The sequence below is a fragment of the Polypterus senegalus genome, chromosome 6 (genome assembly GCF_016835505.1).
Source record: "Polypterus senegalus isolate Bchr_013 chromosome 6, ASM1683550v1, whole genome shotgun sequence".
Taxonomy (NCBI): domain Eukaryota; kingdom Metazoa; phylum Chordata; class Cladistia; order Polypteriformes; family Polypteridae; genus Polypterus; species Polypterus senegalus.
In genome coordinates, this window is record NC_053159.1 from 170,073,099 (window position 1) to 170,097,319 (window position 24,221).

Genomic DNA, 24,221 nt, shown 5'->3' on the forward strand with positions numbered 1-24,221 from the left:
TGGTATTTAGTGTACTTGTGTCTGCACACAACATGATAGCTTATGGAATTAACTGAAAGACTAAAGGATATTGACTTGTTTTGTGGCATGAAAGACATATAAAGTCATACTTAATCTGTTTAACACTTGAGAGGCCACATCTGAAATACTTTCTGTCGTTTTGGTCTCCAATTTACAAGGAGGACACCAGGGTGCCATAACAATTCAAAGAGCGGCAACAGTACAAGATCTATTTCAGTAAGGTAGTCTATGGATTAAAAGTAGAGTTTAAAGTTTGTTTTTTTTTCAGTCTAAGCAAACTAAGAATAAACAACAAGAAAAAATAGACAAGTGTTAAAATAATGAAGGGTGGAAACCATCTGTTACTCTAAAAGGACACTGCGGCCCAGATAAAAACTGATGATGAGCGCAAAAATGTTTAAAAAAGAGAGAGCAAAGAGAGCTGTAGACACACGGAAATGGTTACATAGTAAAAGACTTGAAATTAAATCTTTGGTGACTTACTGATGCCAACTTGACCATATTTTGGCCACGTTAGTGTATTAGAGGTTTGCTTCCCAGGTCCTCCCTGCGTGGAGTTTGCATGTTCTCTCCCCGTGTCTGCGTGGGTTTCCTCCCACAGTCCAAAGACATTCAGGTTAGGTACATTGGCGATTCTAAATTGTCACTAGTGTGTGTGCCCACCCTGAGGTGGGCTGGCGCCCTACCCTGGGTTTGTTTCCTGCCTTGCACCCTGTGTTGGCTGGGATTGTCTCCAGCAGACCCCTGTGACCCTGTAGTTAGGATATAGCGGGTTAGATAATGGATGGATGGATAGATAGTGTATAAGAAGTTGACAGGGAATTAAACTGAATCGTGTGAAAATGTTTTCCCATGATACCTTTGTTTTAATTGATGTACCTTTTCACATATCAGCTGTTTTCAATTCTAGTGAGCCCATACATTTACATTTAAATGTCTGCTGGCTGGAGTTATTTTATTGGAGCCCTGAGCCACTTCTATGCGATCATAAATATATGCAACATTTTACATGTATCAGATTATCATACTGTGTGGAAAGATTGGCTTGGCATAAATCTAAAGTTACAGTCACTATAAGGATTCTGAAATGCATTCTGTTTTGCATTTCATACTTTTAAAACCATTAGTCCAAAATAATTATTTGAGATAAAATCCATGTTGAGTGTCCAATATGTGACTCTCCAGTGATCAAATTTACCTGCCAGTCCCTTCAGTGGCGTTACGTCTCAAGGCTTTAAGCTGCTTGCCATTCGTTGTTCAAGTCTGAAGTGCATTTCCTACAAAGCAAACCATAAATAGAATCATCTTTAGAATTTCAGATATTTTATGCATGATTTTTAGCCTAATGTTTACCGTAATGTAATAATATTGAAATGAGCAAAATGTTTTCACCACTCTGATTGAAAAATCATATGTTTCTCCCATCTGCATGACAGAAATATCCATCCTTTGGTTTTATTTTGGTATTGTGTTAACATTTTATGTTGCCTGCTGGTTGCATTTAACATACTTTCTTTTTTTTTGTTTACAGTAAACAAATTTTGTGACTTCATCGTGCTACTACAAGGTTTTGTTTCTTTTTGCTTGTTGCTTTATTAACTGCAGGCTTTTAGATCGCTCTTACGAAATCTCTCTTTTCATTTTGCACCCCTGTAGTAGCCCATATCATGCATGCTCTGTGTCACATTTACCTTTTCTGTTAAAAATCACTCATTTTATCAAACTGTTGCTTTTTTTTGGTCCTAACCTTCCCTGATTTTTCATTGATATTCCTGTACAGTGTGTTAAGAAGTGAGCGTATTACACCAACAGTCCGATGCTTAAATTGTTAATCATCTTTCTCTTTAATCTTTACTCATCCAGGTGGTTGTCAATGCTCTTATTGGAGCGATTCCATCCATCATGAATGTGCTCCTGGTGTGTCTTATATTCTGGCTCATTTTTAGCATAATGGGGGTGAACCTGTTTGCTGGAAAATACTATTATTGTGTTAACACCACTAACGACGAACGATTCGATGTTTCTGTCGTAAACAACAAAACTGAGTGCTTAGCACTTAATGAAAGTGGACGTTGGAAGAATGTAAAGATCAACTTTGACAACGTTGGAGCTGGATACCTTGCTCTACTACAAGTGGTAAGCATTTATTCTCTATTCTAATACAGGTGCACTTTCGATGTCAGATACCTTTATTGTGTCGATTGCAGTATTATGTCAGTGTGATTACTGGGGTATTCTTTGAAAATGTAGATGAAACTAAAGTCTAATTGAAAAAATGCTTATAGATTTCTGAATATAGGGTAGTATGGTAGCACAGCTGGCACTGTTGCTATGTTCCAAGAAGTGGACCCTGTGGCAGTTGTTGGGTATCATGCTCATGGTGTTCTCCCCTGTGTCTTCTTTAAGGACTGTGATTTCCACCCACAGTCCAGGTGCTTGTGTATGAATGTTCCTTGCTTTCTTCCTGTTGTTATTACCATTACCATCTCTCTTCACCCTGTACTGGCCTAGTAGGTTCAGAAAACTCCTTGCTTTAAAATATTCCAACAAATGAAGGACATTGTAGGCTGAGTTTGTATCTGACCCTTTCCCATTAACTGACTGACCTGTACTGCCCTATGTGAATTTCCCATTGGTTGATCTATCTATCTATTCCAATAATGGTAGGACTGCATTCTCTGCTCTTTAGTAACGACAGCTCAGCTCCTCAAAAAACAAGGCTACCTGTCAGTGATTGCATGTCTTATTGACACTGCAACGTAGATGAAGGAACACCATCTAACGCTCACCCTGCAGAAACAGACTTTCTTGTTATCCCAGCTCATCCATCTGTTCAGCACCCCATCTCTGTTCAGCATGGCACACACCTGCCAAGACAATACTCAAACTTGGGGTGGAGATTGATGACCAGCTGTCCTTCAGAGACCATGTTACTACAGTCTCTCAGTCTTGCAGATTCATTCACAGTATTCACAAGATCAGACCATATCTGACAGAATACACAGCACAACTCCCGGTCCGAGCTGGGGTCCTGTCACATCTGGACTCAGTGTCACCAAGCCACTTCACATGATTTAAAATGCGGCGTTGTGTCTGGTATTCAACTAGCTGAGGCGGGTACATGTCAATCCTCTTTTCAGATCACTACTTAGGGCTTCCTGAAGCGGCACATATTAAGGAAAAATCTCTGATGCCTCCTTACAGGGTAGTCAATGGGTTTATCTCAGGGGTCTCCAACACGTAGCTCGTGAGCTACTAGTAGCTCACACCCCCTTTCCAAGTAGCTCGCCAAAGTGTTAATGAATCCTGCATAAATTTGAAAACTTGATTAGTCAAATAAGAGGTGGGCGATCTTTCCAAAAAATCATATCATGATCCACAATCTGAATTGCAATCTATCTTTTCAATGTGGCATACGCTTAAGAGAATATCCGGACTCAAACTCATCAAGACCTAAGTAACATTTTATTTTAAATATCAAACAAAGTTGAATTCAATTGTTCTTTCGTTCGCTAGCTAAGCAGAGTTAAGGAACACACCCTGAAGCTGGGGAGGGAGGCCCCTTCCCTCGGCCCACTGCATGTTTCTTTGATTCGCGCTAATAAATTGGTACCGCAAGCAAACTATGATACATAGCGAAATGAGAGAAGTGGCAAAATCAACCGGAATGTTCAAGCAAATTATAGAAAAAAACCTGATCAAAATCAGTTAAGTAGTTTTCTCATTTAAAGCAGACAAACATACAAACAGACAGACATCGGATTATATATATTATATATTAGTCAGTCAGTCAGTCATTTTCCAACCTGCTATATACTAACACAGGGTCACGGGGGTCTACTGGAGCCAATCCCAGCCAGCACAAGGCAGGAACAAATCCTGGGCATGGTGCCAGCCCACCACAGGGCACACACACACCCAGCACACACTAGGGACAATTTAGGATTGCCAATGAACCTAACCTGCATGTCTTTGAACTGTGGGAGGAAACCCACGCGGACACGGTGAGAACCTGCAAACTCCACGCAGGGAGGACCTGGGAAGTGAACCCAGGCAGGTGTGTGCATCTCAGCATTTCTGGAGCTTAGTAGAGCCAGAGAACTATAAGAATCTTCACCAAGCAACTCTGAAAATGTCTGCTTTGTTTGGGTCTCCATACCTCTGTGAGTCTGACATGAATGTCATGAAATCAAAGTTCAGAACACAACTGGCAGACGAACATTTAAATGACTCCATGAGAGTGAACCTCAGTGGCTCCACTCCACCAGACACCTGCCTATCTTGTTGACTCCATGCAGTGCCAGTCATCTGACGAACTAAAAAACACATCACACATGAAACTGGACCTGTGAATAAAGTGACACAGTGACATGGAACAAAATGACAAAGGAATAAGTCATATCTATGTGTTTGGAATTGCCTTGTTTTGTTTTGACAGCATTCATGTTTTAATTCAATGGTGTGAGATACACTAGAAAATGCATACAGACATACAAAATGCACTTGCAGGTGAACCAAATATTTTTTGTGATGTTTTAATGCAAAATTGTGGACACCAACATTTTGTAAATGTGCAGGCAAAACAAGCTTATTCAGTTTGTTTGGATTGAAATAAGCTATGAGAATAAACGCTAGAAAACATGAGTAGCTCTCGGCCATTTTCATTTTGTAAAAGTAGCTCTCGGGGGGAAAAAAGTTTGGAGACCCTTGATTTATCCCCTACGTATATGGAGACACTTGTGAGGTTCTTTGCTCCTTCTCAGCCACTGAGGACTGCTGAAGAATGTCATTTAGTGACACCACCTCTATGTGGCATGAAATCTCAGTCCAGACTCATTCTGTGTGTAGCTCCCTGCTAGTGGAATGAGCTGCCCATCTCCATTTGAACTTCAATGGTTTCAAGAAAGTGTCTGAAGGCTCCCTCTTGTTTGGTGAATTTATGTTTAACTGATTTAGCTGTTAGGTTTTTCTAACCTAGGAATTGTGATTAACTTGTATTTTGTTCTGAGTGCTTGTGATGATCAATTTTATATTCTTGTCCACAAACAGTCCCCCAGACTGATGTTTGCTCGATTATGTTAACCACTATTGTAAGTCACCTTTGGATAAAATTGTCTGCTAAGCAAATTCATGTAAATGTTTAAGTTCTAAATATGAGTGTATAGATTTCTTCTGTCTAGCTACAATGATACAGTATCAGACACACATTTCATTTGCCTATGCATGGAATGTTGTCAAATGTTATGTAACAATCTGAATAATTTTGGAGTATTGTATAAAATGGCCACCCTCTGATGAACGAGTAGAAGGTCAGCAGAAGATTGTTTCATTATGTCTCTGCCTTTCAACACCTACATTTCACCCTTTTGTTACCCACAATTAGATGCTAAACCTTAATATATCATGTTGCCAAAATAGTAGAGAATAACATTGACCAGAATTCGTAATTAGACAGCATAATATGCAATGCAACCTGGTAGTTTAAGATGACTTAAAAGTTGTTTTCAATTTTTTGCCAAGGTTCCATGCAACACAGAGTGGCAACTTCACATGAATCTTTGTGTTGTATTTCATGTACCTAACTCACAAATCCAGCGTATACAGGTGCTCAGTCATAGAACCAATGTTTATACCTTGCCAGGTCTTTTTGAATGATTTGCCTATTAGGTGCAAAAATGTTCTAATTAAGGAATTAATGTATTATTATAAAAGGTATCATAGTGGGAAGTGAAGGTACGTGTGTGCTCGTAATGTCTTCTGTGTTGAATTTCTGTTGTCTTACTTCTTGGAGGTATTGTTAAGTTTCTTTTCGCTTTGCAAAGAAAGTTAGTTTATTTGTTCCCAACTTTACCTATTTGGTTACGAAGATAGGCTGTGGCCCCTAAAGCTCCAAGTTGGGTTCGAAAATAGAAGGTTGAATGAGTGACACTGTGACAGTCTTACATCCCTGAAAAAATGCAAATAGAAATTAATGAGCTGTCAAGGCCTGAAGGACACATGGAGTCCACAATAATTGTTGGAGAGCCAGCTAGGAAAACCCGTTTAATTTAATTTGAAAACCAGGAAGAAATAACTTTCAATAACCCTAACTGGTTGCTTCAGAGTTTTTAGGCAACTCAGAAGCTCCTTCCACCATCTGAGTTGGTCCAGAATGAGACACACGCCTCTTTTTACTTTGTCCCAACTGGAAAGGGGGACCTTCTCTGGGCTCTGCAGGCAGAGTCACGAGTCTTCATTGGGGTTCTTCTCATAGCTGCAGGTGGAAGACGGAGGACAGTTAGTGACAGCATCGCCTTTCAGTTTAGGGTGGTATGGCTTACCTTGCTTGGGCCCTGAAGGTGCACCCTAGGCACACATGCATGACGGAGTGTATCAATTTCCTAAAAAGAATACAGTATATAAAGTTTAACGTATCAAGTCAGACAGAGCAGTTGTAATCAAAGAGAAAAATCAGTCTTAAACAAATGAGTTTTAAGTTTAGATTTGAAAAGTGAAAATGATTCAATATTGCTAAGCTCAGATGGTAGTGAGTTCAAGAGCTGGGGAGCAGAGCAACTAAATGCTCTGCTCCCCATAGTGATAAGACGGACAAAGGGAACAGTCAAGTGAATGGAGGAGGATGATCTAAGGGTACGGGAGGGAATGGCAACATGGAGGAGGTCAGACAGATATGGAGGGGCGAGGTTGTGGATAGCTTTAAAAGTTAACAGAAGAGTTTTGAATTTAATGCGGAACTGAACTGGAAGCCAATGAAGCTTCTGCAAAACGGGAGTGATATGGTGAGTAGAGGGGGTCTAGTAATGATGTGGGCAGCTGAATTCTGGACCAGTTGAAGCTTATAAAGAGATGTGCGAGAAAGAGCAAATTAAAGGGAATTACAATAATCCAGACGAGACGTGACAAGACTATGAACAAGGATAGCAGTGGTGTGGGGAGTGAGGGAGTGGCGAATACGATTAATGTTACGCAAGTTTAAATATGCAGACCGGAAGATGTTATCAATGTGGGACTGAAAGGATAAAGTACTGTCAAGGGTGACACCCAGACTCTTAACCTGTGGGGAAGGGAAGACAGAGGAATTATCAATAACAAATGAAAAATGATCAGTTTTGGATAATGTTGATTTTGTACCAATGAGGAGAACCTCAGTTTTGTCACTATTTAATTTAAGAAAATTTGAAGAAAAGCAGAATTTGAGACAGCTAAGCGGCTCTGGTAAATAAACTGATGGAGCCAGTAAAGAGAATAGCCTCAGGGTTCCTTGAGGAGCAGGTAGAAAACCCCTGGGTTAACGTAAATGGTACCAAGATGGAGACTTAACAGGCACTCACAGATTACACCACAGTTTGGGCTGCAGCACTTTTTTCAGATAAGCAAGCAGACACCTGAAAAACAACTGAGACCAGCATGAATGCTGCTGAGCAGGGGTTCCATTCTGAGGCCACCAGCTCTCCAAGCTTATTCATTAATTGCAAGGATAATTACAAAAATATAAGTTCTGAGTGAATTTGTTTTTTTTCTGTAATAACCAACAAGCAGTACAGTTATTGTTTAATAAACGTCACATTAAACCAAACCAGTCTACATTCTTGACCCAAATCAGGGAACTAAATAACAAGAAAGCCTCATGTGATTCTCCATATATTGTATACACTAACAGAGCACTAAAGGTTAAGCATAACCCTAGCAAAATTATTTTACAATGTCATTAATTAATTCTTACCATAGTCTGAAAAATTCTTGAGCCGTTTTTCACAAAGAGAATTTTTTCTTTAGCGTACAATATTATCAGATTTAAGTGTCCCATTGAGTGATGTGATAGGAATCTTCAAGCTAACGAGTTTTTGTGCAGGCAGATTAGCAATAGGGAACCACAATAGATTTTTCATAGTATTATCTTATTCCATCTAGTTTTACTCCTAATCTTGATGTTTAAGAGTAGTTAGTGATTTATTTCCAAGGCTATCTAAGGAATATGCAAAGATTTTAAACTAAAATGGTCTGAGTGAAGAGCGTTGGCAGAACCTATGATCTAGTGAGGCGGATGTCTGTTCAGAATTCAGAAATTGTCCTAGATACATTTTAGACAGGTTTGAATGAGATATGTGTGCATGGTGTCAAGTTTTCTAAGCCAAATTATAGCATGACTGGCATAAACTGAAGAAGAATGCATTTTATGAATGGCCAAGTTCCAGTCTTTATATGAAATTCAAGTTGAATGATCTCGTCATCCCCTAAAATCATGCAAGTGTAAATTCCTTGATTTTTTTTAGTGGCATCTAGAAATAAAACACCTAGTTTTGACAAAATTAACTGTTTGTCAAAGTCTAATACTATATGTGGTTTTTTTTTTCTCAATGTTGAAAATATTTAATGTGTTACTGCAGTGGCATTATTGTTATCCTGTGTATGCTGCCATCTTGAAGCACCTTTTGTTTACCGTTGTCATGGTGTTGCTATACAAGGATGGATGGAAGTTGGTGGCACATGACATCAGTAGTGCGATGGCCAGCATCGGGCATTTCCTATTCATCTGAGGTTATGGAGATAAATAATTCTCATTGATGTGTGCTGTTGTTTTTCAGTCTTGACTTTCCATTAAAGTATGTTTTTGATATGAGTTTATGACAACACTTTTGATTAGGGCTTTTGTGGGCACATTATGTTAATCAGCTATAATACAGAAGGAAAATTAAGGAATAAGACACTAAAAAGAAACAATGCAATTCTATACAAATTTAAATACACATACCAGTATAAGAAAATCCATTTTCAAAGCAAAGCAAAAAAAAATCTTTAAAAGCATTAAAGCCGAGTGTAAACAAGTATATTTTGAGCAGTTGTGTAAAAATATCAACAGTGTCAGCTTCTTTAATATTTTTAGGATGCAGTTCCACCATTTTGTTGCATAATTGCAAAAATCTGCTTATCCAGACATCTTATAATTAACTTCAGGAACATTTAGTAAACTTGCTTTAGAGGAATTTAGTGTGAAACCGAGGGCATATGTTGTGAGAGGTTCAGGCGATAATGACATAGAGAAATAAGAAATGATGGTAATGTACATAATTCATCAATAAATGTATTTATTTTAAAAACACTAAAGAGAGAAAAATATGGGGAGAAATCTAAAGTCCAAAAAATCAACCAAGGAAAAAAAAAAATATATATATATCTATATAGTGAGATTTTTGAGCTCTTTTGAGATCCATCAACAACGCTTCATGCCAAAACACTATCAACGCATCTGTCAAGGGTTGCTTGTCCATCACCAAGGGGCAAGTTCACAGCTTCCCCTCATAACACGTCTATCCCCCGATTGGTGATGCAGGGAACATTATAATCCGCTTGCTGTGTCTGTCTGCGTGTATTGAAGTGGTGGCTCCCACTTGAATAAATACCCTGACGGTTCCTGTTTTGATTGGAATAAAGTTGGTTTTTTTGAAGCCTTTGGATGTCTTCTCTCGGGTGCAAGAAGGTGACTCCTGCGTCATAATGTGTACGCACACACACACACACACACACACTGTATGTATCTCTCTGTCTGTTGATAGTACACTTGCCATTTGCAGTCATGGTGGTTTCTTTGTCCATGCCAGCCTTTTTAGCTGGTGAAGTGTGGTATCTATCCACTCAGAGTATATTAAAAGTACTGGTAAGCTTTGAAAAAGATCCTAGTAATCGTTTTCATTATTTTTAATCCATATGTTATGTGTATGCATATATAGTATATATGTACAGTATATATATAATATACACTCACGTACTGTATATGTGTACATACACATACTTATATATATATAAAAATTTACAAAAAACGCAGGGGTACCTTGTTGGGGGAGTTTCCTTGTGCAAAATCTGGTGGAGGTTCAATGGTTTGGATTTGCATACTGGACAAATATATGCTGGGGTAGCCGGAGCTGCCCTGTGTGATAACACTGAGTAATGTTGGCATGAAACTTAGCCTGTGATCTACAAATGGTGAATATACGCACATTTTGGCAAAGACAGGTTTTTGATTAGGTGTTGTGGAAGAAATAGTTACCTTACATAAATATCTATTAATGATCAGCCTGTAAAAAAAAGACAGGAGGAAGCTTTTCCTTTGTGCCTTTTATTTCTTATCAAGCATAGGGATACACTTCATCACAGCAGCCTGTGATGGATTGGTCAGTAATCAAAGTTACAGGCGCATATTTATAGACAATTGAATTTACATAATAGTGCTGAATCAATCCTGACATTTACTGTGATTGGTTCGTTGGCTTACACCATCTGAGTATTTACTCTGATTGGTTATAAGACATGAGATGTTTCAAGCAGAGTAGAACCAGCTTATATAGCCCCAAAATAAAAGTCTCATTTCACTACATTCTTGGTCCTTATGATACTTGTCACGCACACAGGAACTCGAAGTGTTGAAATCTGTCAAGTCTTACTTGGGTAGTCCTCTTGAACCATCACCCAAAACCTCCATGTTCTTTGTTGTTTACTAGAATTTTATCAGGCTTCCTGATTTGCTTGAACAAGTTTCTGATATTTATTAACCCTTTTATACTACTTCTAAGATAGCTGCTATATTTTTAATATGAAAAGTATTTCGAAACATCTCATACACAATAACTACATTATCCCTAAATGACTATGTGACCCCTAAGTCTCATTTTTCTTCTACATTGTGGATTTGCTTTCTAGACAAACACACAGACACTCACTGACAGACATTTAGCTTCATATATTACATTCCATGCTTTGTCTCTCTCAAAACAATGGTTTCCAATAAAGTAGACGCATCATTCTCAGAGTAGTCATACAGGTATAATGAGGATACAATACAATACAGTTTATTTTTGTATAGCCCAAAATCACACAGGAAGTGCCGCAATGGGCTTTAACAGGCCCTGCCTCTTGACAGCCCCCCAGCCTTGACTCTCTGAGAAGACAAGAAAAAACTCCCAAAAAAAATCTTGTAAGGAAAAATGGAAGAAACCTTGGGAAAGGCAGTTCAAAGAGAGACCCCTTTCCAGGTAGGTTGGGCGTGCAGTGGGTGTCAAAAGAAGGGGGTCAATACAATACAATACACAGAACAGAACAAATCCCTAACACAGCACAACAATAAAAATTCTAGAAGTACGGAGCAGAATCCAACAGCAGACGACATCACATAACAAGACTTGGATTTTTTAGAGTCCTGGAGACCTCATCCATCAAGCTGCCTCGCCATTTGGCCATTCTACGGCTGAAACGTTGCTCGGCCAGCCAATCCGATGAAAGGACCCCTTTTTCCCATGATTTCTGTGATCCTCCATCAGGGATGACTTTACCACAGGCAGGCAAACAACTTGGCAGGTGGGCCGTGGCACCAATTGCCACATTTGAGTACAGAGAATAGAAACAAAATACGTGAGGGTTAGTAACAAATTATAATAATCATGTTACTTATGTTTTAGTGCTAATGACTAACAACAGAGATGCAGTCTGTACAGTTAATCAGCAGCTCTATTCAGGGTGTGCTAAACTGAAGTTGTGAGTCTTCAGCCAGGATTTAAAGGCTGAGACCGAAGGGGCATCTCTTATGGAAGCAGGAAGACCATTCCACAGTTTAAGGGCCCTGTAACTAAAAGCTCGACCTCCCACTGTTATTTTATTAATTCTTGGAATCCTAAGCAGACCGGCATCTTGAGATCTTAATGTGCGCTCAGGTTTGTAAGTCATGATAAGTTCAGGATAAAAGTTTCAAGCTTATGTAAATTAAATTACATAATATTACATTAATATAAATGAATTAAGAACTAACACTGCTAAGGTAAGTTTATCTGTAACGCTTTATTTGTGGATAAGGACAAGAAGTTGAAACTCTGCATTTAGGGTGGACTCATGCATATTGTTAGTAAGTTAAAGGACGGCAGGTAACAAAAAACATTATGATAGTGTAAATTTTTAATGTGTTTTGCTCTGTGGCTTATTAATTAATTAAACACCTTTTTCAAGATAAACTGAAGTACTTAAACCAAATGTGATGCAGGTACTTGGCGTCTTGGGATGCAATGTGAAGCCTGTTACATCCCCATCAATTTTGAAGGTAGGGAAGTATTAGACCAGTTAGTGTCCTTGATGGAGAGTACATCTTTTTTTCCAGAGCCTAGAGATCCTACCAACTCCTCTATTTTGCTTCCTCTAGATCTGTAGATATGAAAGACCCATATGACTTTGTGCCTGCCATCTCAATCACATATGCTTCCTCTGGTTTGGCTAGCTTCATATCTAACTGCAAGTGTACATACGAGGGGGTACCCAAACATATTGTTTTAATAATCTTTACTTACTGAAACTTTAGTCTCCTTCAAAGTACTCTCCATGTGAATGAATGTCCCAACGGTTTTCTCACTGGTGGAAACATTTTTGGAATCGCTGAAGAGGAGCGTTGTCCAAGACCTGCAGCAATTTTGCTTTGACTTCCTCCACGGTACAAAAACGCTTTCCTTTGAGTTCTTTTTTTCATATTCGGGAACAAGAAAAAGTCGCACAGAGCAAGATCAAGTGACATTTCCTCTTGTTTGAAATGCAAAAAAGTGCTCTTTTAATGTAATTCAATACTTGTTATTTATTATTATTATATTATTTTTCATAAGTTATTTTCAAAAGTATTTCAAATTACACTTTCTGAATTAAACAAATCTGCAATGGCAGAAAAGAATGATGCTTGAAAACCTCACAAAACTTTAGATAAAATCAGTCCAGTAAAATTCTTTCAGTTACATGACAGGCAGTGTGCGGTGTTCGATCCCTGCATTTATGGGTTCAGATCCTGCTATTGACAATGTGTGACCCTCAGTAAGTCACTTCGCCTGCCTGTGTTCCAGTGGGAAAGGCAAAAGAAATGCAACTAATTGTATCTCAGATGGCGGTACGGTGGAGCAGTGGGTGGCGCTGCTGCCTCGCAGTTAGGAGACCCGGGTTCGCTTCCTGGGTCCTCCCTGCGTGGAGTTTACATGTTCTCCCGTGTCTACGTGGGTTTCCTCCGGTGCTCCGGTTTCCTCCTAAAGTCCAAAGACATGCAGGTTAGGTGCATTGGCGATTCTAAATTGGCCCTAGTGTGTGCTTGGTGTGTTTGTGTGGGTGTTTGTTTTCTGCCTTGCGCCCTGTGTTGGTTGGGTTTGGCTCCAGCAGACCCCCGTGACCCTGTAGTTAGGATATTGTGGGTTGGATAATGGATGGATGTATCTCAGATATTGAAAGTTGCCTTAGATAAAGTCATCAACCAGATAATAAGCAATAATAATCATATACTGTACCATGAGGATACTGGTAGAAGTTAAGACCAGGTGTATGTCTGACTGAAGCCAGGAACCCCTTCCTCAAAGAATTGTGGGAATCTGGAACAAACTACCAATGTAAACACCTTGATGTCCTCAAAAAAGTATCTGGATGACATATTGGCAAAACTTAGTTACAAGCTCACCAAATTGACTTAACGGACAGAAAGGGCTCCTCTTGTCAGTGAAACTTTTAATGTTTTAAAAAAAAATGTCAGTGATCTTCTGTAATGAACATTTGAAAATGCTTTGTTTCTGCAAACTGCAATAGCTAGAAAAATGATAAGGAACATTTTCTGAATGCAGACTGATTTGTTTATGTCTGTTACTTTAAACCATTCCTTGTTAGAATTCATGTCCATTGTTAATGTCCAGTGACATTTACTCAAGCTCTTACCACAAAAAGATTATTAAAGCTAGTAAAATGCTCCTTATTCACTGATATTTATCTCAATTAGGTTTCTGGCTGTTTGGGTTTGCTTATTTAATCTTCCTGGAACAAAGCACAAAAATTTACAAAGATGAAAAATGCCAAAAGCTGTGCGAATGTGACCTATTTAGAGCAATTAAGTGAGGCTTTATAACTTGGCTCTGTGGATAAACTGTATTTCAAATGTCAGCTATGTACAGGATTACTGGATTGCTTAAAATGTAACACTTTGTTTTGCATTTATAAACTGCGAAATTATTGTAGAGATTTGTTTTTTTATTTGTTACATATAGTGTAATTTGAATTTTAAATTTCCCAGTATTAAAATAGATACTCTATAATGAACAGCCAGGGCTTCCACCCCTCTGAGACGCCTTCATAAGAAAAGGACCAGGGGAAAGAGCTTGCATGGGGCAGTACCTCCCCTGGCACAACAGAGGGCAGTCGCCCTAGCTTGCTACAGTGCCACAGATTTGGAAATCTCAGATCCAAATCACAGATCTGCTGGTGCCACAGTATTAAAAATCCTGATCTCTACTCTATAAATACAGTAGGACTTTGTCATAGCAGTTTTTATTATCCAGATGTGGTAGGACAGTATAGAATGCAAGGGGTATGGTATCCTCTGTGGACCGGTTGTACTTCATCATTGTAAGTCTTTTACAAGATAAGAATGACAGCCATAGACCTACTGTTGTTTAATGTGTACAGTTGTGCTAAGTATTTCTAAGACAAAAGATACAGTTGTAGATCTCCGGCGCTCCCCTCCTTCCACTGCCTCAACTTTAACTAAAGGAGAGACAGTAGAGTTGGTAGATCACTACAAATATCTAGGGATAGTCATTGATAACAGACTGAACTTTGATCTTAATACAGAACAAATGTATAGATAGGAGAAAGATACAACCTCAATTGTTTTAAAGTCAACAAAACTATAATAACACTGAAAGAAAGAAAGAAAGAGAAAGAAAGAAAGAAAGAGAAAAGGCACTACATAGATAGATAGATAGATAGGTGAAAGGCACTATAAGAGAGATACGAGGTGTGGCAGAAAAGTAATGAGACTGATTTTTTATTTACCAAAGTTTTTCTTTTTTTCAAACATCAATGTTATCCCCTTCAAAGTAGTTCCCTTAGGCAGCTACACACCGATGGAGACGTTGTTCCCAATGTTGGTAGCAGCGCTGGAAGTCTTCAACCGGTATGGTCTTCAGCATGTCCGTTACACTCTTTTGGATGTTTTCTAAAGTCCCGAAATGACATCCTCTGAGGACATTTTTCAGTTTAGGAAAAAGGAAAAAGTCACACGGACTGAGGTCAGGTGAATAAGGGGGCTGGGGAACCACAGGAATGCCTTTTGAGGTTAAAACTTCTGTTATGGAGAGGGCAGTGTGACATGGGGCGTTGTCATGATGGAGCATCCATTTGTCTGCAATGTCTGGTCTCACACGAATGACCCTTTTTCTGAGCCTTTCAAGGACATCTTTATAAAAATTCTCCAAGCTTAACACAAAATTTAATGGCACAACGTTGCTCCAAATTCCGCTGTTCCATTTTGCGTGACGCACAACCAAAAACACAACTTAGCTAATGGCAGTCACAAAAATCACGTAGTTAACGGAAGGAGTTGAAACTCGCACTGAGCTATGGGAGGGTACTGATACACGTGCTCTATCAAGGACAACAGCGCAGCGTTGCCAGATCGCTTGCAGTCCTGCCAGTCTCATTACTTTTCTGCCACACCTCGTAGATAGATAGATTGATAGACCAAACAAATGAACTCCATTTGTGCAAAGGGTAATTTGGCTTTTTACAGAAGCTCTTTAAACAAACGGAGCTTCTAAGTTCTTTGTTCATTCTGTTGTTACATTTGCTTTTATATGTTGGTCTGGCGACCTCAGCATTAAGACATTTAGGCATCTTGACAACGTTGTAAAAGTTAGCAGTAAAGTGATTTGTTTGCCACAGACCTCTGTCACGCACCTGTATTACAAACAAGATAGAAAGAAGGCAGACTCCATTCTTTCAGACAGTAGCCATCTTCTTTTTCCTAAATTTCAGTTGTTGTTGACAGGCTGCAGATTTAGGTTTCCGAGTATAAAGAGCAGCAGATTTAGGAACTCCTTTTATTCCTTTTATTCTTAAACCTATAAGCATTTTGAACTCTGTTACTTGTAGGGATGCTACTAAATTCTAAATTCTGATTTATTATGTTGTGTACCGTTGAAAGTAATGGGTAATATTTGTACTAAACATTATCAAATAACAGTGGTTATCAGTCGTTGTATTTGTGTTTATTTTATGGGATCTGTGTAACAATGTCTTATGTTTTGTTACTTTCCCACTGAAAATACATTTTCCTCTGGGATAGTAAAGTCTACCTAACCTAACATAGTCTAGCCTAATATAAACTTTAGATAATCCAGACTATTTGAGATATTCTACTTAATGTATCACTGCACCATTATACCAAGGTACTTAATCCCAGCTGGAGCCAGTGCCACCAGTCTGTAGCATTCAGGTACTCCAGTTTTGTTTCCTTTGGCAAAGATATTTGATGTCCTTTTGAAGCAGGTGGGAGCTGCAGATTCCGTTAGCAAAATATTAAGGATGTCACTTCAGACATCAGCTAATTGGTTTCTAAAAGTTTTTAAAACCTGTCCTGAAATTCTATCCAGACTGGATGCCTTATGGACATTAAATCATTTAAAAATCCTCATGACATGCAATAATTTATTACAGGGCAGCATGTAAGCACTCAAGGCCTGTTTTGATATGTTCAGTAGTATATAACTGGTCAATATAAAGAAATTAGTGAATGCTAGATGCAGTAGGAGGTTTTCTTTTTGAAAATTAGGAATCCAGTACAATATAAAGTGTATCTTATGAAAGGATACCACAAGCTTTTGCCAAAATAAGGAAGCAAAAAGTGACTGTTAGCTAATATGCATGTCTAAGGCAATGTTGGCTCCCAAATAGCCCTAACGGTGGTATGTGCATTGATGTGCTCTGCAGTAAACTGGAATCCCACCAACTTCTGGTACAGACTCATATGCCTTTTGTCTGGGATTCAAAAAGTAAACATATGGAAGAATCCAGAATAACATAAACAGAAAGTCTTTCAATAAGTATTGTTTGTATCTGCAGACATCAAATAATCAGTTTTGACTTGTTTTGGGAAAAAATATGATCATCCATAACCCAATGAACTGTACAATTATGTAAACATGGCTTACTGTGTAGTGTGCTCCATTACTGAGCAGCAGCATTTAGTTAAGGTAATTGTATTATTTAAGGGAGGTGTCTGTGACAGTCGTTACCTGTTCTCACTTAGTGGACCTTAGTAAGTCATTACCTGCCATTCTGCAATCCTTAGCTTTTGACTCACAGCCTTCCAGAGTTGCTGTTTATTCTTTAAAGCTTGTAGTTAACCAATAACTTACTGACCACATATTTGTCCTTACAAAATCACTTTTTGCCTAAGATCTATTATATCCAAGGGCTTTGAAGAGCAGAAATTCATTGATTAAGATCTGATGGTAATGTTGCATTGGATGTTAAACTAAATTTTCCAACACCTAACAAATTTTATGTGCAAATACAGTATATTACAGGAGCTGAGGTATACTTAACCAAAAAGGGAATAGCTTTGAAATCATATACTGTATATATTGCAAGCTTCCTCTTTTCAGATTTTCTGAGGTATCGAGTAAGGATTGCAGTGACTATAAATAAGCTGAAGCACATCCTGCTTAGTTAAAAGCTGCATTACAAAATTAGGTCAGTGCTGCAAGTGTATGACATTAAAACATTTATGCTTCAAATTAAATTTTAGTTGTCACATTCAAATTATTTATACAGTGCAATAGGTAGTTAAATGTTTGTGCCTTAAATAAAAATATAAAAGGACAATAACTATAATGAACGGTTTTATAAATATCAAAGCATATTAATAGAATTTTAAATATGTGATAAATAATAACTTAATAAGTAACTCAATGCAGGAGAGTTAGCAATAGTGCATCACATAGCTCTAGACAGGCATATGGATTGTGGCCAGAGGCTCCTCGTCAGTCTCTCTTAACTGGTCTTCAGGCAGCCATAGCATTTACCTGACTGCAGCACATGGGTGGGAGGCTGGTGTCATTTATTCATTTTTTTGCTCTGGTCTGACATTGCTTGGTGTAGATGTCCTCAAACCTAGGGAGTGCAAACCCAGTGATATCCTATGGAAATGAAGGTTTTAGTCTGCTTGCACATTAATAATTGGGGGACATATTTATGAAATGGGTATAATTTGAAAAATTGACCAGATTAAAATGTTTTTTTTTTTCAGTTAGAGGTATGATTTAGCTTTGTTCACTGTGTAATCTTTGAATTTTTCAAAAAAACAGCATAAGAGACATGGCTGAAAAAGATCTTAGTGATGCTGCAGTATGAAAACAATAATGCATGCCTTAGATAAGGCAAAATGCAAGCATTAGTGGTGAAATGCCCAGGGCTAGTCTTTATTGTCCATATCTATACATATAAAAGGCAAAGCCCTCACTGACTCATCACTAATTCTCCCAATTTCCATATAGGTGGGAAGCTGAAATTTTGCATGCTCATTCCTTGCAGTGTACTTACAAAAGTTAGGTATGTTTCATGTCCTATTGCAACACCCAAGAGGGGGGGAAACAGGTGTACCCTCTAAACTGCATATATAGATAGGGGAAACCCTTCCTCACTATTTCTGCGACTTCCAATATACATAGGAAGCCCAAATTTCCCATGTTCATCCTTTACACTGTACTTACAAACGTTATGTATGTTTCATTTCGCGCCGTGATCCGTAACGAACTTTCGAAAATAGCGTCTTCTTTTTGGCGGTTCTCACCATTATGCCGTAAGGAACTTTTGGAACTGACCTCTCCTTTTGGCGGTTTCATTCCTTATTTCCGTTAACAGAGGATTTTGTTCACGGAAGAGAGGCACAAGGGCCACCCCCGGTCCCCCTTCCTTTTTCTGCACGGCCACTGTCCGTGCACCAACCATGTGGTTGGCTCCCTGCCTATACACATTAACGACATCCTGCCCTCATGCGCCTCCTACCTCACCACTTTCTTACTTTCCTCAGCTCTTCATCATGCTCACTGCTCCCTTTTTCTTTAGTCCACCGTTTTAACCCTGTTTTCGTTCGCCTTGCTTCACGTCTTGCTGCTGGTAACTGCTGCCTTTTCGTTTCGTTTCTTCACACTCTTAATCCTCCAGGCATGCCTCAACATACTCTATTTTTGAAGGTTGGCACACCAATTATGTTACTACGAAACTTAAAACCACCAAAACTTTGTAATAGCACCAGGCTTCAGATCAAATCTCTGCACAAGAACCTCATTGAAGCAACTGGAATTGGCTCAGGGGAGACTGGATTTATTCCTTGCATCCCACTCATACCCTCTGACCTCCCATTCCAATTCAAATGCATCCAATTTCCAGTAAGGGTCTGCTTTGCTATGACAATAAATAAGTCACAGGGCCAGACTCTAAAAAAGGTTGGCATTGACTTGACACAAGATTGCTTCTCACATGGCCAACTGTATGTTGCATGCTCAAGAGTGAGCTCAGCAGACTGCTTGGTCATTTTACAGCTTGAGGGCAGAACTGCAAACGTCGTTTACAAAGAGATCCTTACATCCTAAAAATGTGCGTTTCTCATACCCAATATTTACAATCATAAATTAAACTCTTTACAATCATCAAGTTCACTCTCAATACTAAAATAAACCTACAACAATTACATTGACAATCATGTTACGTTATTTTTAAAATGTTTTCTTTTTCATAACTTCTTTCACACACTATTTCTCCACTCCAAAGCACGGGTATTTTGCTAGTTTAATATAAAACACAGTAGTTCATCCTCCTCCCTCAAACAAAACTCCACCCATCCTATTATCTCCGCCAAATTGGAATCCATCCTTTGAAAAAATATTCCTCTGAGAGGAAAACTCTATCAGCATTCCATCCTCTGATAAAACTCCATCTCTCTCCCCCACCCACCACCTTCTATGTCCTTTCTCCAACTACTGCCATCCACTCTCAGCTCTCCACCATCCATTTTCCATCGTCAGCCCTCCACGTGACTGCCAATCTGCACTGCCTGCCTAATCTGCGCACATAATCGCACAACTTTTACTGTTACGACACTGCCCGATCATCACTTCTTCTTATTTTACGATGAGTTCCCCATTCACTTTGCATTATCCATGCACTCTCTTCTCAGTAAAAACTGCTTTTTACTACACTGCCCAATTTGTTCTGTGCTTGCGTATAATTTAACGACACAAATAACAAATTTGCATGTAGATAGTGCCATTCAAAATGAAAAAAAAAGTTTGCGTTGATCTTTTTAATAAAAAATTAGCTTTTAGGCCTGACAAATTGCCCCATAATGCACATATATAGACTTTTACCTTCATTCCCACTTTTGAGTTGTGCTATAAATTCTTACAGAGAAAAATAATTGACAAATAATTTGGTGAATCAACTTGTGACAAAGGTGGAGCTGGACCCTTATATTACCTCCTTAGCAAAACTGACGTGGTTTGGCGGGGAGGGTAGGTGGGAGACGGAGTTTCACCTGACGATGGAGGGTGTAAGGCAGATGATGGAAAACAGAGGGAGGAGATTGAGGGCAGAGGTAGAAAGGGTGATAGTGTTTTTTAAGAGAACAGAGAGCTGTTGGAGTGTACCTCTGAGAGGAGGAATATTTTGTGAAAAGATTAATCCTGCTTTTGCAGAAGTAGTAAGAAGGATGGAGTTTTGTCAGAGGGAGGAGGATGGATGCCTTAAAATGGACCCCATACATTGAAATAACTAAAAGACAAGTAAGGAGTAGAGAGGCATTGAGTTCAACCACAGTCCTTTGTAAAACTAAATATAACCTCTGCCATTAGCCTGAACTCATGGCACAGTTTAAATAGATGCAGAGCTACTCTCGCTGCTTCATTCTGACCTGCAGCTCAAAATTTGACCACTGGGGTTTAAGTTTTTGCCTATAAAACATGATTAGTTAAGCCAAAGAGCATGTATAAAATAATATAGATTAATTGATGGTTTAAATAGACATGCATACCTGTTAATATACTGTACCTTTTGCACTTTTTGTAAGCATAACAGATATCAAATTAAAATGATCATTGACAAGTTTGTAGTTTGGCCAGTGGTTTAGTGCCGACATGCCTGACTTGCTGAGGCTGTTATTAATTACAGTATATCATCCAAATATTAACTATTAAATTAACCTGAACGTTTTGTCCACTTACATACTCTTTGAGTATTTAAGACTTTATTAACTATGTTTTCTTAGTTGTTAAGGCCCTATTTTGATGTATAGTAATGGTAGATAGATAGATAGATAGATACTTTATTAATCCCAAGGGGAAATTCACATAATCCAGCAGCAGTATACTGATACAAAGAAACAATATTAAATTAAATAGTAATAAAAATGAAAAAAATTAAAATAAAATGAATGTTAGCATTTACTCTCCCGGGTGGAACTGAAGAGTCGCATAGTGTGGTGGAGGAACGATCTCCTCAGTCTGTCAGTGGAGCAGGACAGTGACAAAAGTCTGTCACTGAAGCTACTCCTCTGTCTGGAGATGACACTGTTAAGTGGATGCAGTGGATTCTTCATGATTGACAGGAGTTTGCTTAATGCCCGTCGCTCTGCCACAGATGTTAAACTGTCCAATTTTAATCCTACAATGGAGCCTGCCTTCTTAACAAGTTTGTCCAGGCGTGAGGCGTCTTTCATCTTTATGCTGCCACCCCAGCACACCACCGCGTAGAAGAGGGCACTCGCCACAACCGTCTGGTAGAACATCTGCAGCATCTTACTGCAGATGTTGAAGGATGCCAACCTTCTCAGAAAGTATATTCTGCTCTGAGCTTTCTTACATAGAGCATCAGTATTGGCAGTCCAGTCCAATTTGTCATCCAGCTGCACTCCCAGATATTTATAGGTATGCACCCTCTGCACAGTCACCTCTGATGATCACAGGGTCCATGAGGGGCCTGGGCCTCCTAAAATCCACCACCAGCTCCTTGGTCTTGCTAATGCTAATAACTGTAATCAACTGAGTTAACACTGTATTCCAGTGGTCAAGGTGTGGTGACTGGCGCACAGGAGTTCAGTGAAATACTGTATTCCAATATTAGACATCTTTTTTCAATGTAACAAATCCAAAAAGAATTTAAAATGTATAGAAATAATAATACCACCATTATAATAACAATTAACAATAGCCAACCCTTTTTCTAAGTTAAGTGTTTCTCCAGTGCTATGATCGGTTTATTCATAATAAATGATGCGCCACTGACGAGACCGAACAGTATCATTTTGAGAACAGACCTGAATTAACTCATCCAGATGTCAGGCTACAATTATAGACGCGTATGGATCAAGAAGTAAATCTTATTGAACTGTCTTGTGACAATACGCTCAAGGTAAAATTTGGCAGCATGGATCTTACTGACTTTTAGCTATCAGTAAAAGATGAAGTAGTAAAGGTCAATGAATTTTAATTCGTTATGCAACATCATATTTGTGCAAAGCTGGGTTTTTGGAAGTCACTGTGATAAAATGCAAATACTGTGCAAAAATTAACGTAGAACAGGAAATGAGGGAGCGCCAAGACACCAACTGCAACTGTCAGTTATCCACTCTAGAACTATACTATGGTTTAACTTGGGGCACCATGAAAAAATCTTGAATTATTAAGTGCGCCGTGAACAGAAAATGTTTGGGAACCGCTGCTGTATACATTATCACAGTCAAAGATATTGTCTATGGGCACAACTGTAACAATTGTTACAATGAAAGAATGCTGGGAAAAAAAGAAAGCATATTCCGATTTCCACAGAGACACTGAAAAGGCTGAGAGAAGAGGAGAGTAGCAATTTTGCTTTAATTCTAAAGTGTTTATCATTGAAGAAGAAAAAAAGAAAAAAACAACCAATTTCATTTTAAACATCAGTAGAGTTTATTGCTGTTCAGTCTGTAGAGATCACTATGGATTGTGATATTTGGAGATCTGTCTTCTATACTGTATAATATATCGCTAAGGTCTGTGTGTGTGTCCAGTTGCTCTGAGTAATTTGATTGGTTAGTTTGGCTTTGATGTGACTGGTCAGTTTGGCTTTGGCGATGTGGTCGAAAGAAGAAGTGTGAGTGTGAGACACACGAGGACGAGTAAAGATGTAAGAGGCACCCTGACAGTTGCCTTTCAAAGATGCAAAGTATAACAGTGGACAGGAGGTGAGTCAGATGTCTTGAACTATCAGTGTGAGAAGCAGGCTTTACAGGAATGAACTCAACAGGGTAAGCGCTAGAGAAAAGAGGTTCAGACACGCGAGGATGCCAAGGAAAGGTGTTGAAGTAACACATAGGTCAAGAGATATCAAATATTTTAAATGTATTCTATTACAGGTCTTCGCCATGTAACATACTGTAGCTACTATTATTAATATATTTACATTTATTTACTTTATCCAAAGTGGCTTAACAAAAGAGGTCAACATAATCGAGTAAACATCAGTCTGGGGGCGTGTTACAGGGCAAAGTGACAAAATTGATCACCACAAGTGAAGAGCTCAGAATACAATACAAGCAAGTTACAATTCCAAGATTTGAAAAAACTAACAAACATCATTTGGAGTATACATTGGGTTCATATTTCTGTGCCTAAAACATCCATCCATTATCCAACCCGCTATATCCTAATTACACGGTCACGAGGGTCTGCTAGAGCCAATCGCAGCCAACACAGGGCGCAAGGCAGGAAGCAAACCCCAGGCAGGGCGCCATCCCACTGCAGGTGACTAAAACAAATAAAGTTAATTCCTTGATTCATCAGGTTTATTACTGTTGCACTCTACAAGCAGGTCCTCCAACTTGGAGGTTGGTGGCAGGATTGGCACTCCAGCCACTGTAAAAAACCTCTCACTGTTCAGTGTGGTGCTGAGGTGTCACCCATTGCACCCAGGTGGTTTGCCATGTGGTGGGTGCGGCAACACACTGTAACCTCTTCCTCCTCTATCAGTTAAACAGAAATTCACCAAACAAGAGAGCCTTCAAACGCTTCTTAAACACTTGAGGGAGTCAGAATTTTGAATTAAAATGGGCAGCTCGTCCCACCAACCAGGAAGTTAGACATGAAAAGTCTGGATTGAGATTTGATACCATGCAGACATCAGCGGCCAAGAAGGAGCATAGGATGTCAGAATTAACTCCATATATGTGTGTCTTTTAAATTATTTTGTTCTATTTTTAATCTTCCAGCAAATAAACTGTCACAACACAACCTAGCCAACGTCTCTCATCTTTCACATTTATCACTCCCAGAAGTGATACTGACTCATTCGAACGAAGATTGAAACAGCATCTCCAGACTATATACAAATTCCTA

At 38.9% G+C, this 24,221-nt stretch overlaps 1 protein-coding gene across 7 annotated transcripts in view; it reads left to right on the plus strand.

The window, feature by feature from the left end:
• scn1laa (sodium channel, voltage-gated, type I-like, alpha) overlaps positions 1-24,221 on the plus strand; it is a 286,959-nt gene that overhangs the window by 239,448 nt on the left and 23,290 nt on the right. For all 7 annotated transcript variants that reach the window (XM_039757524.1, XM_039757526.1, XM_039757520.1 and 4 more), the window contains exon 22: positions 1,885-2,157. In XM_039757524.1, the coding sequence (XP_039613458.1) occupies positions 1,885-2,157 (273 nt within the window). The remainder of the gene's footprint in view (positions 1-1,884; positions 2,158-24,221) is intronic.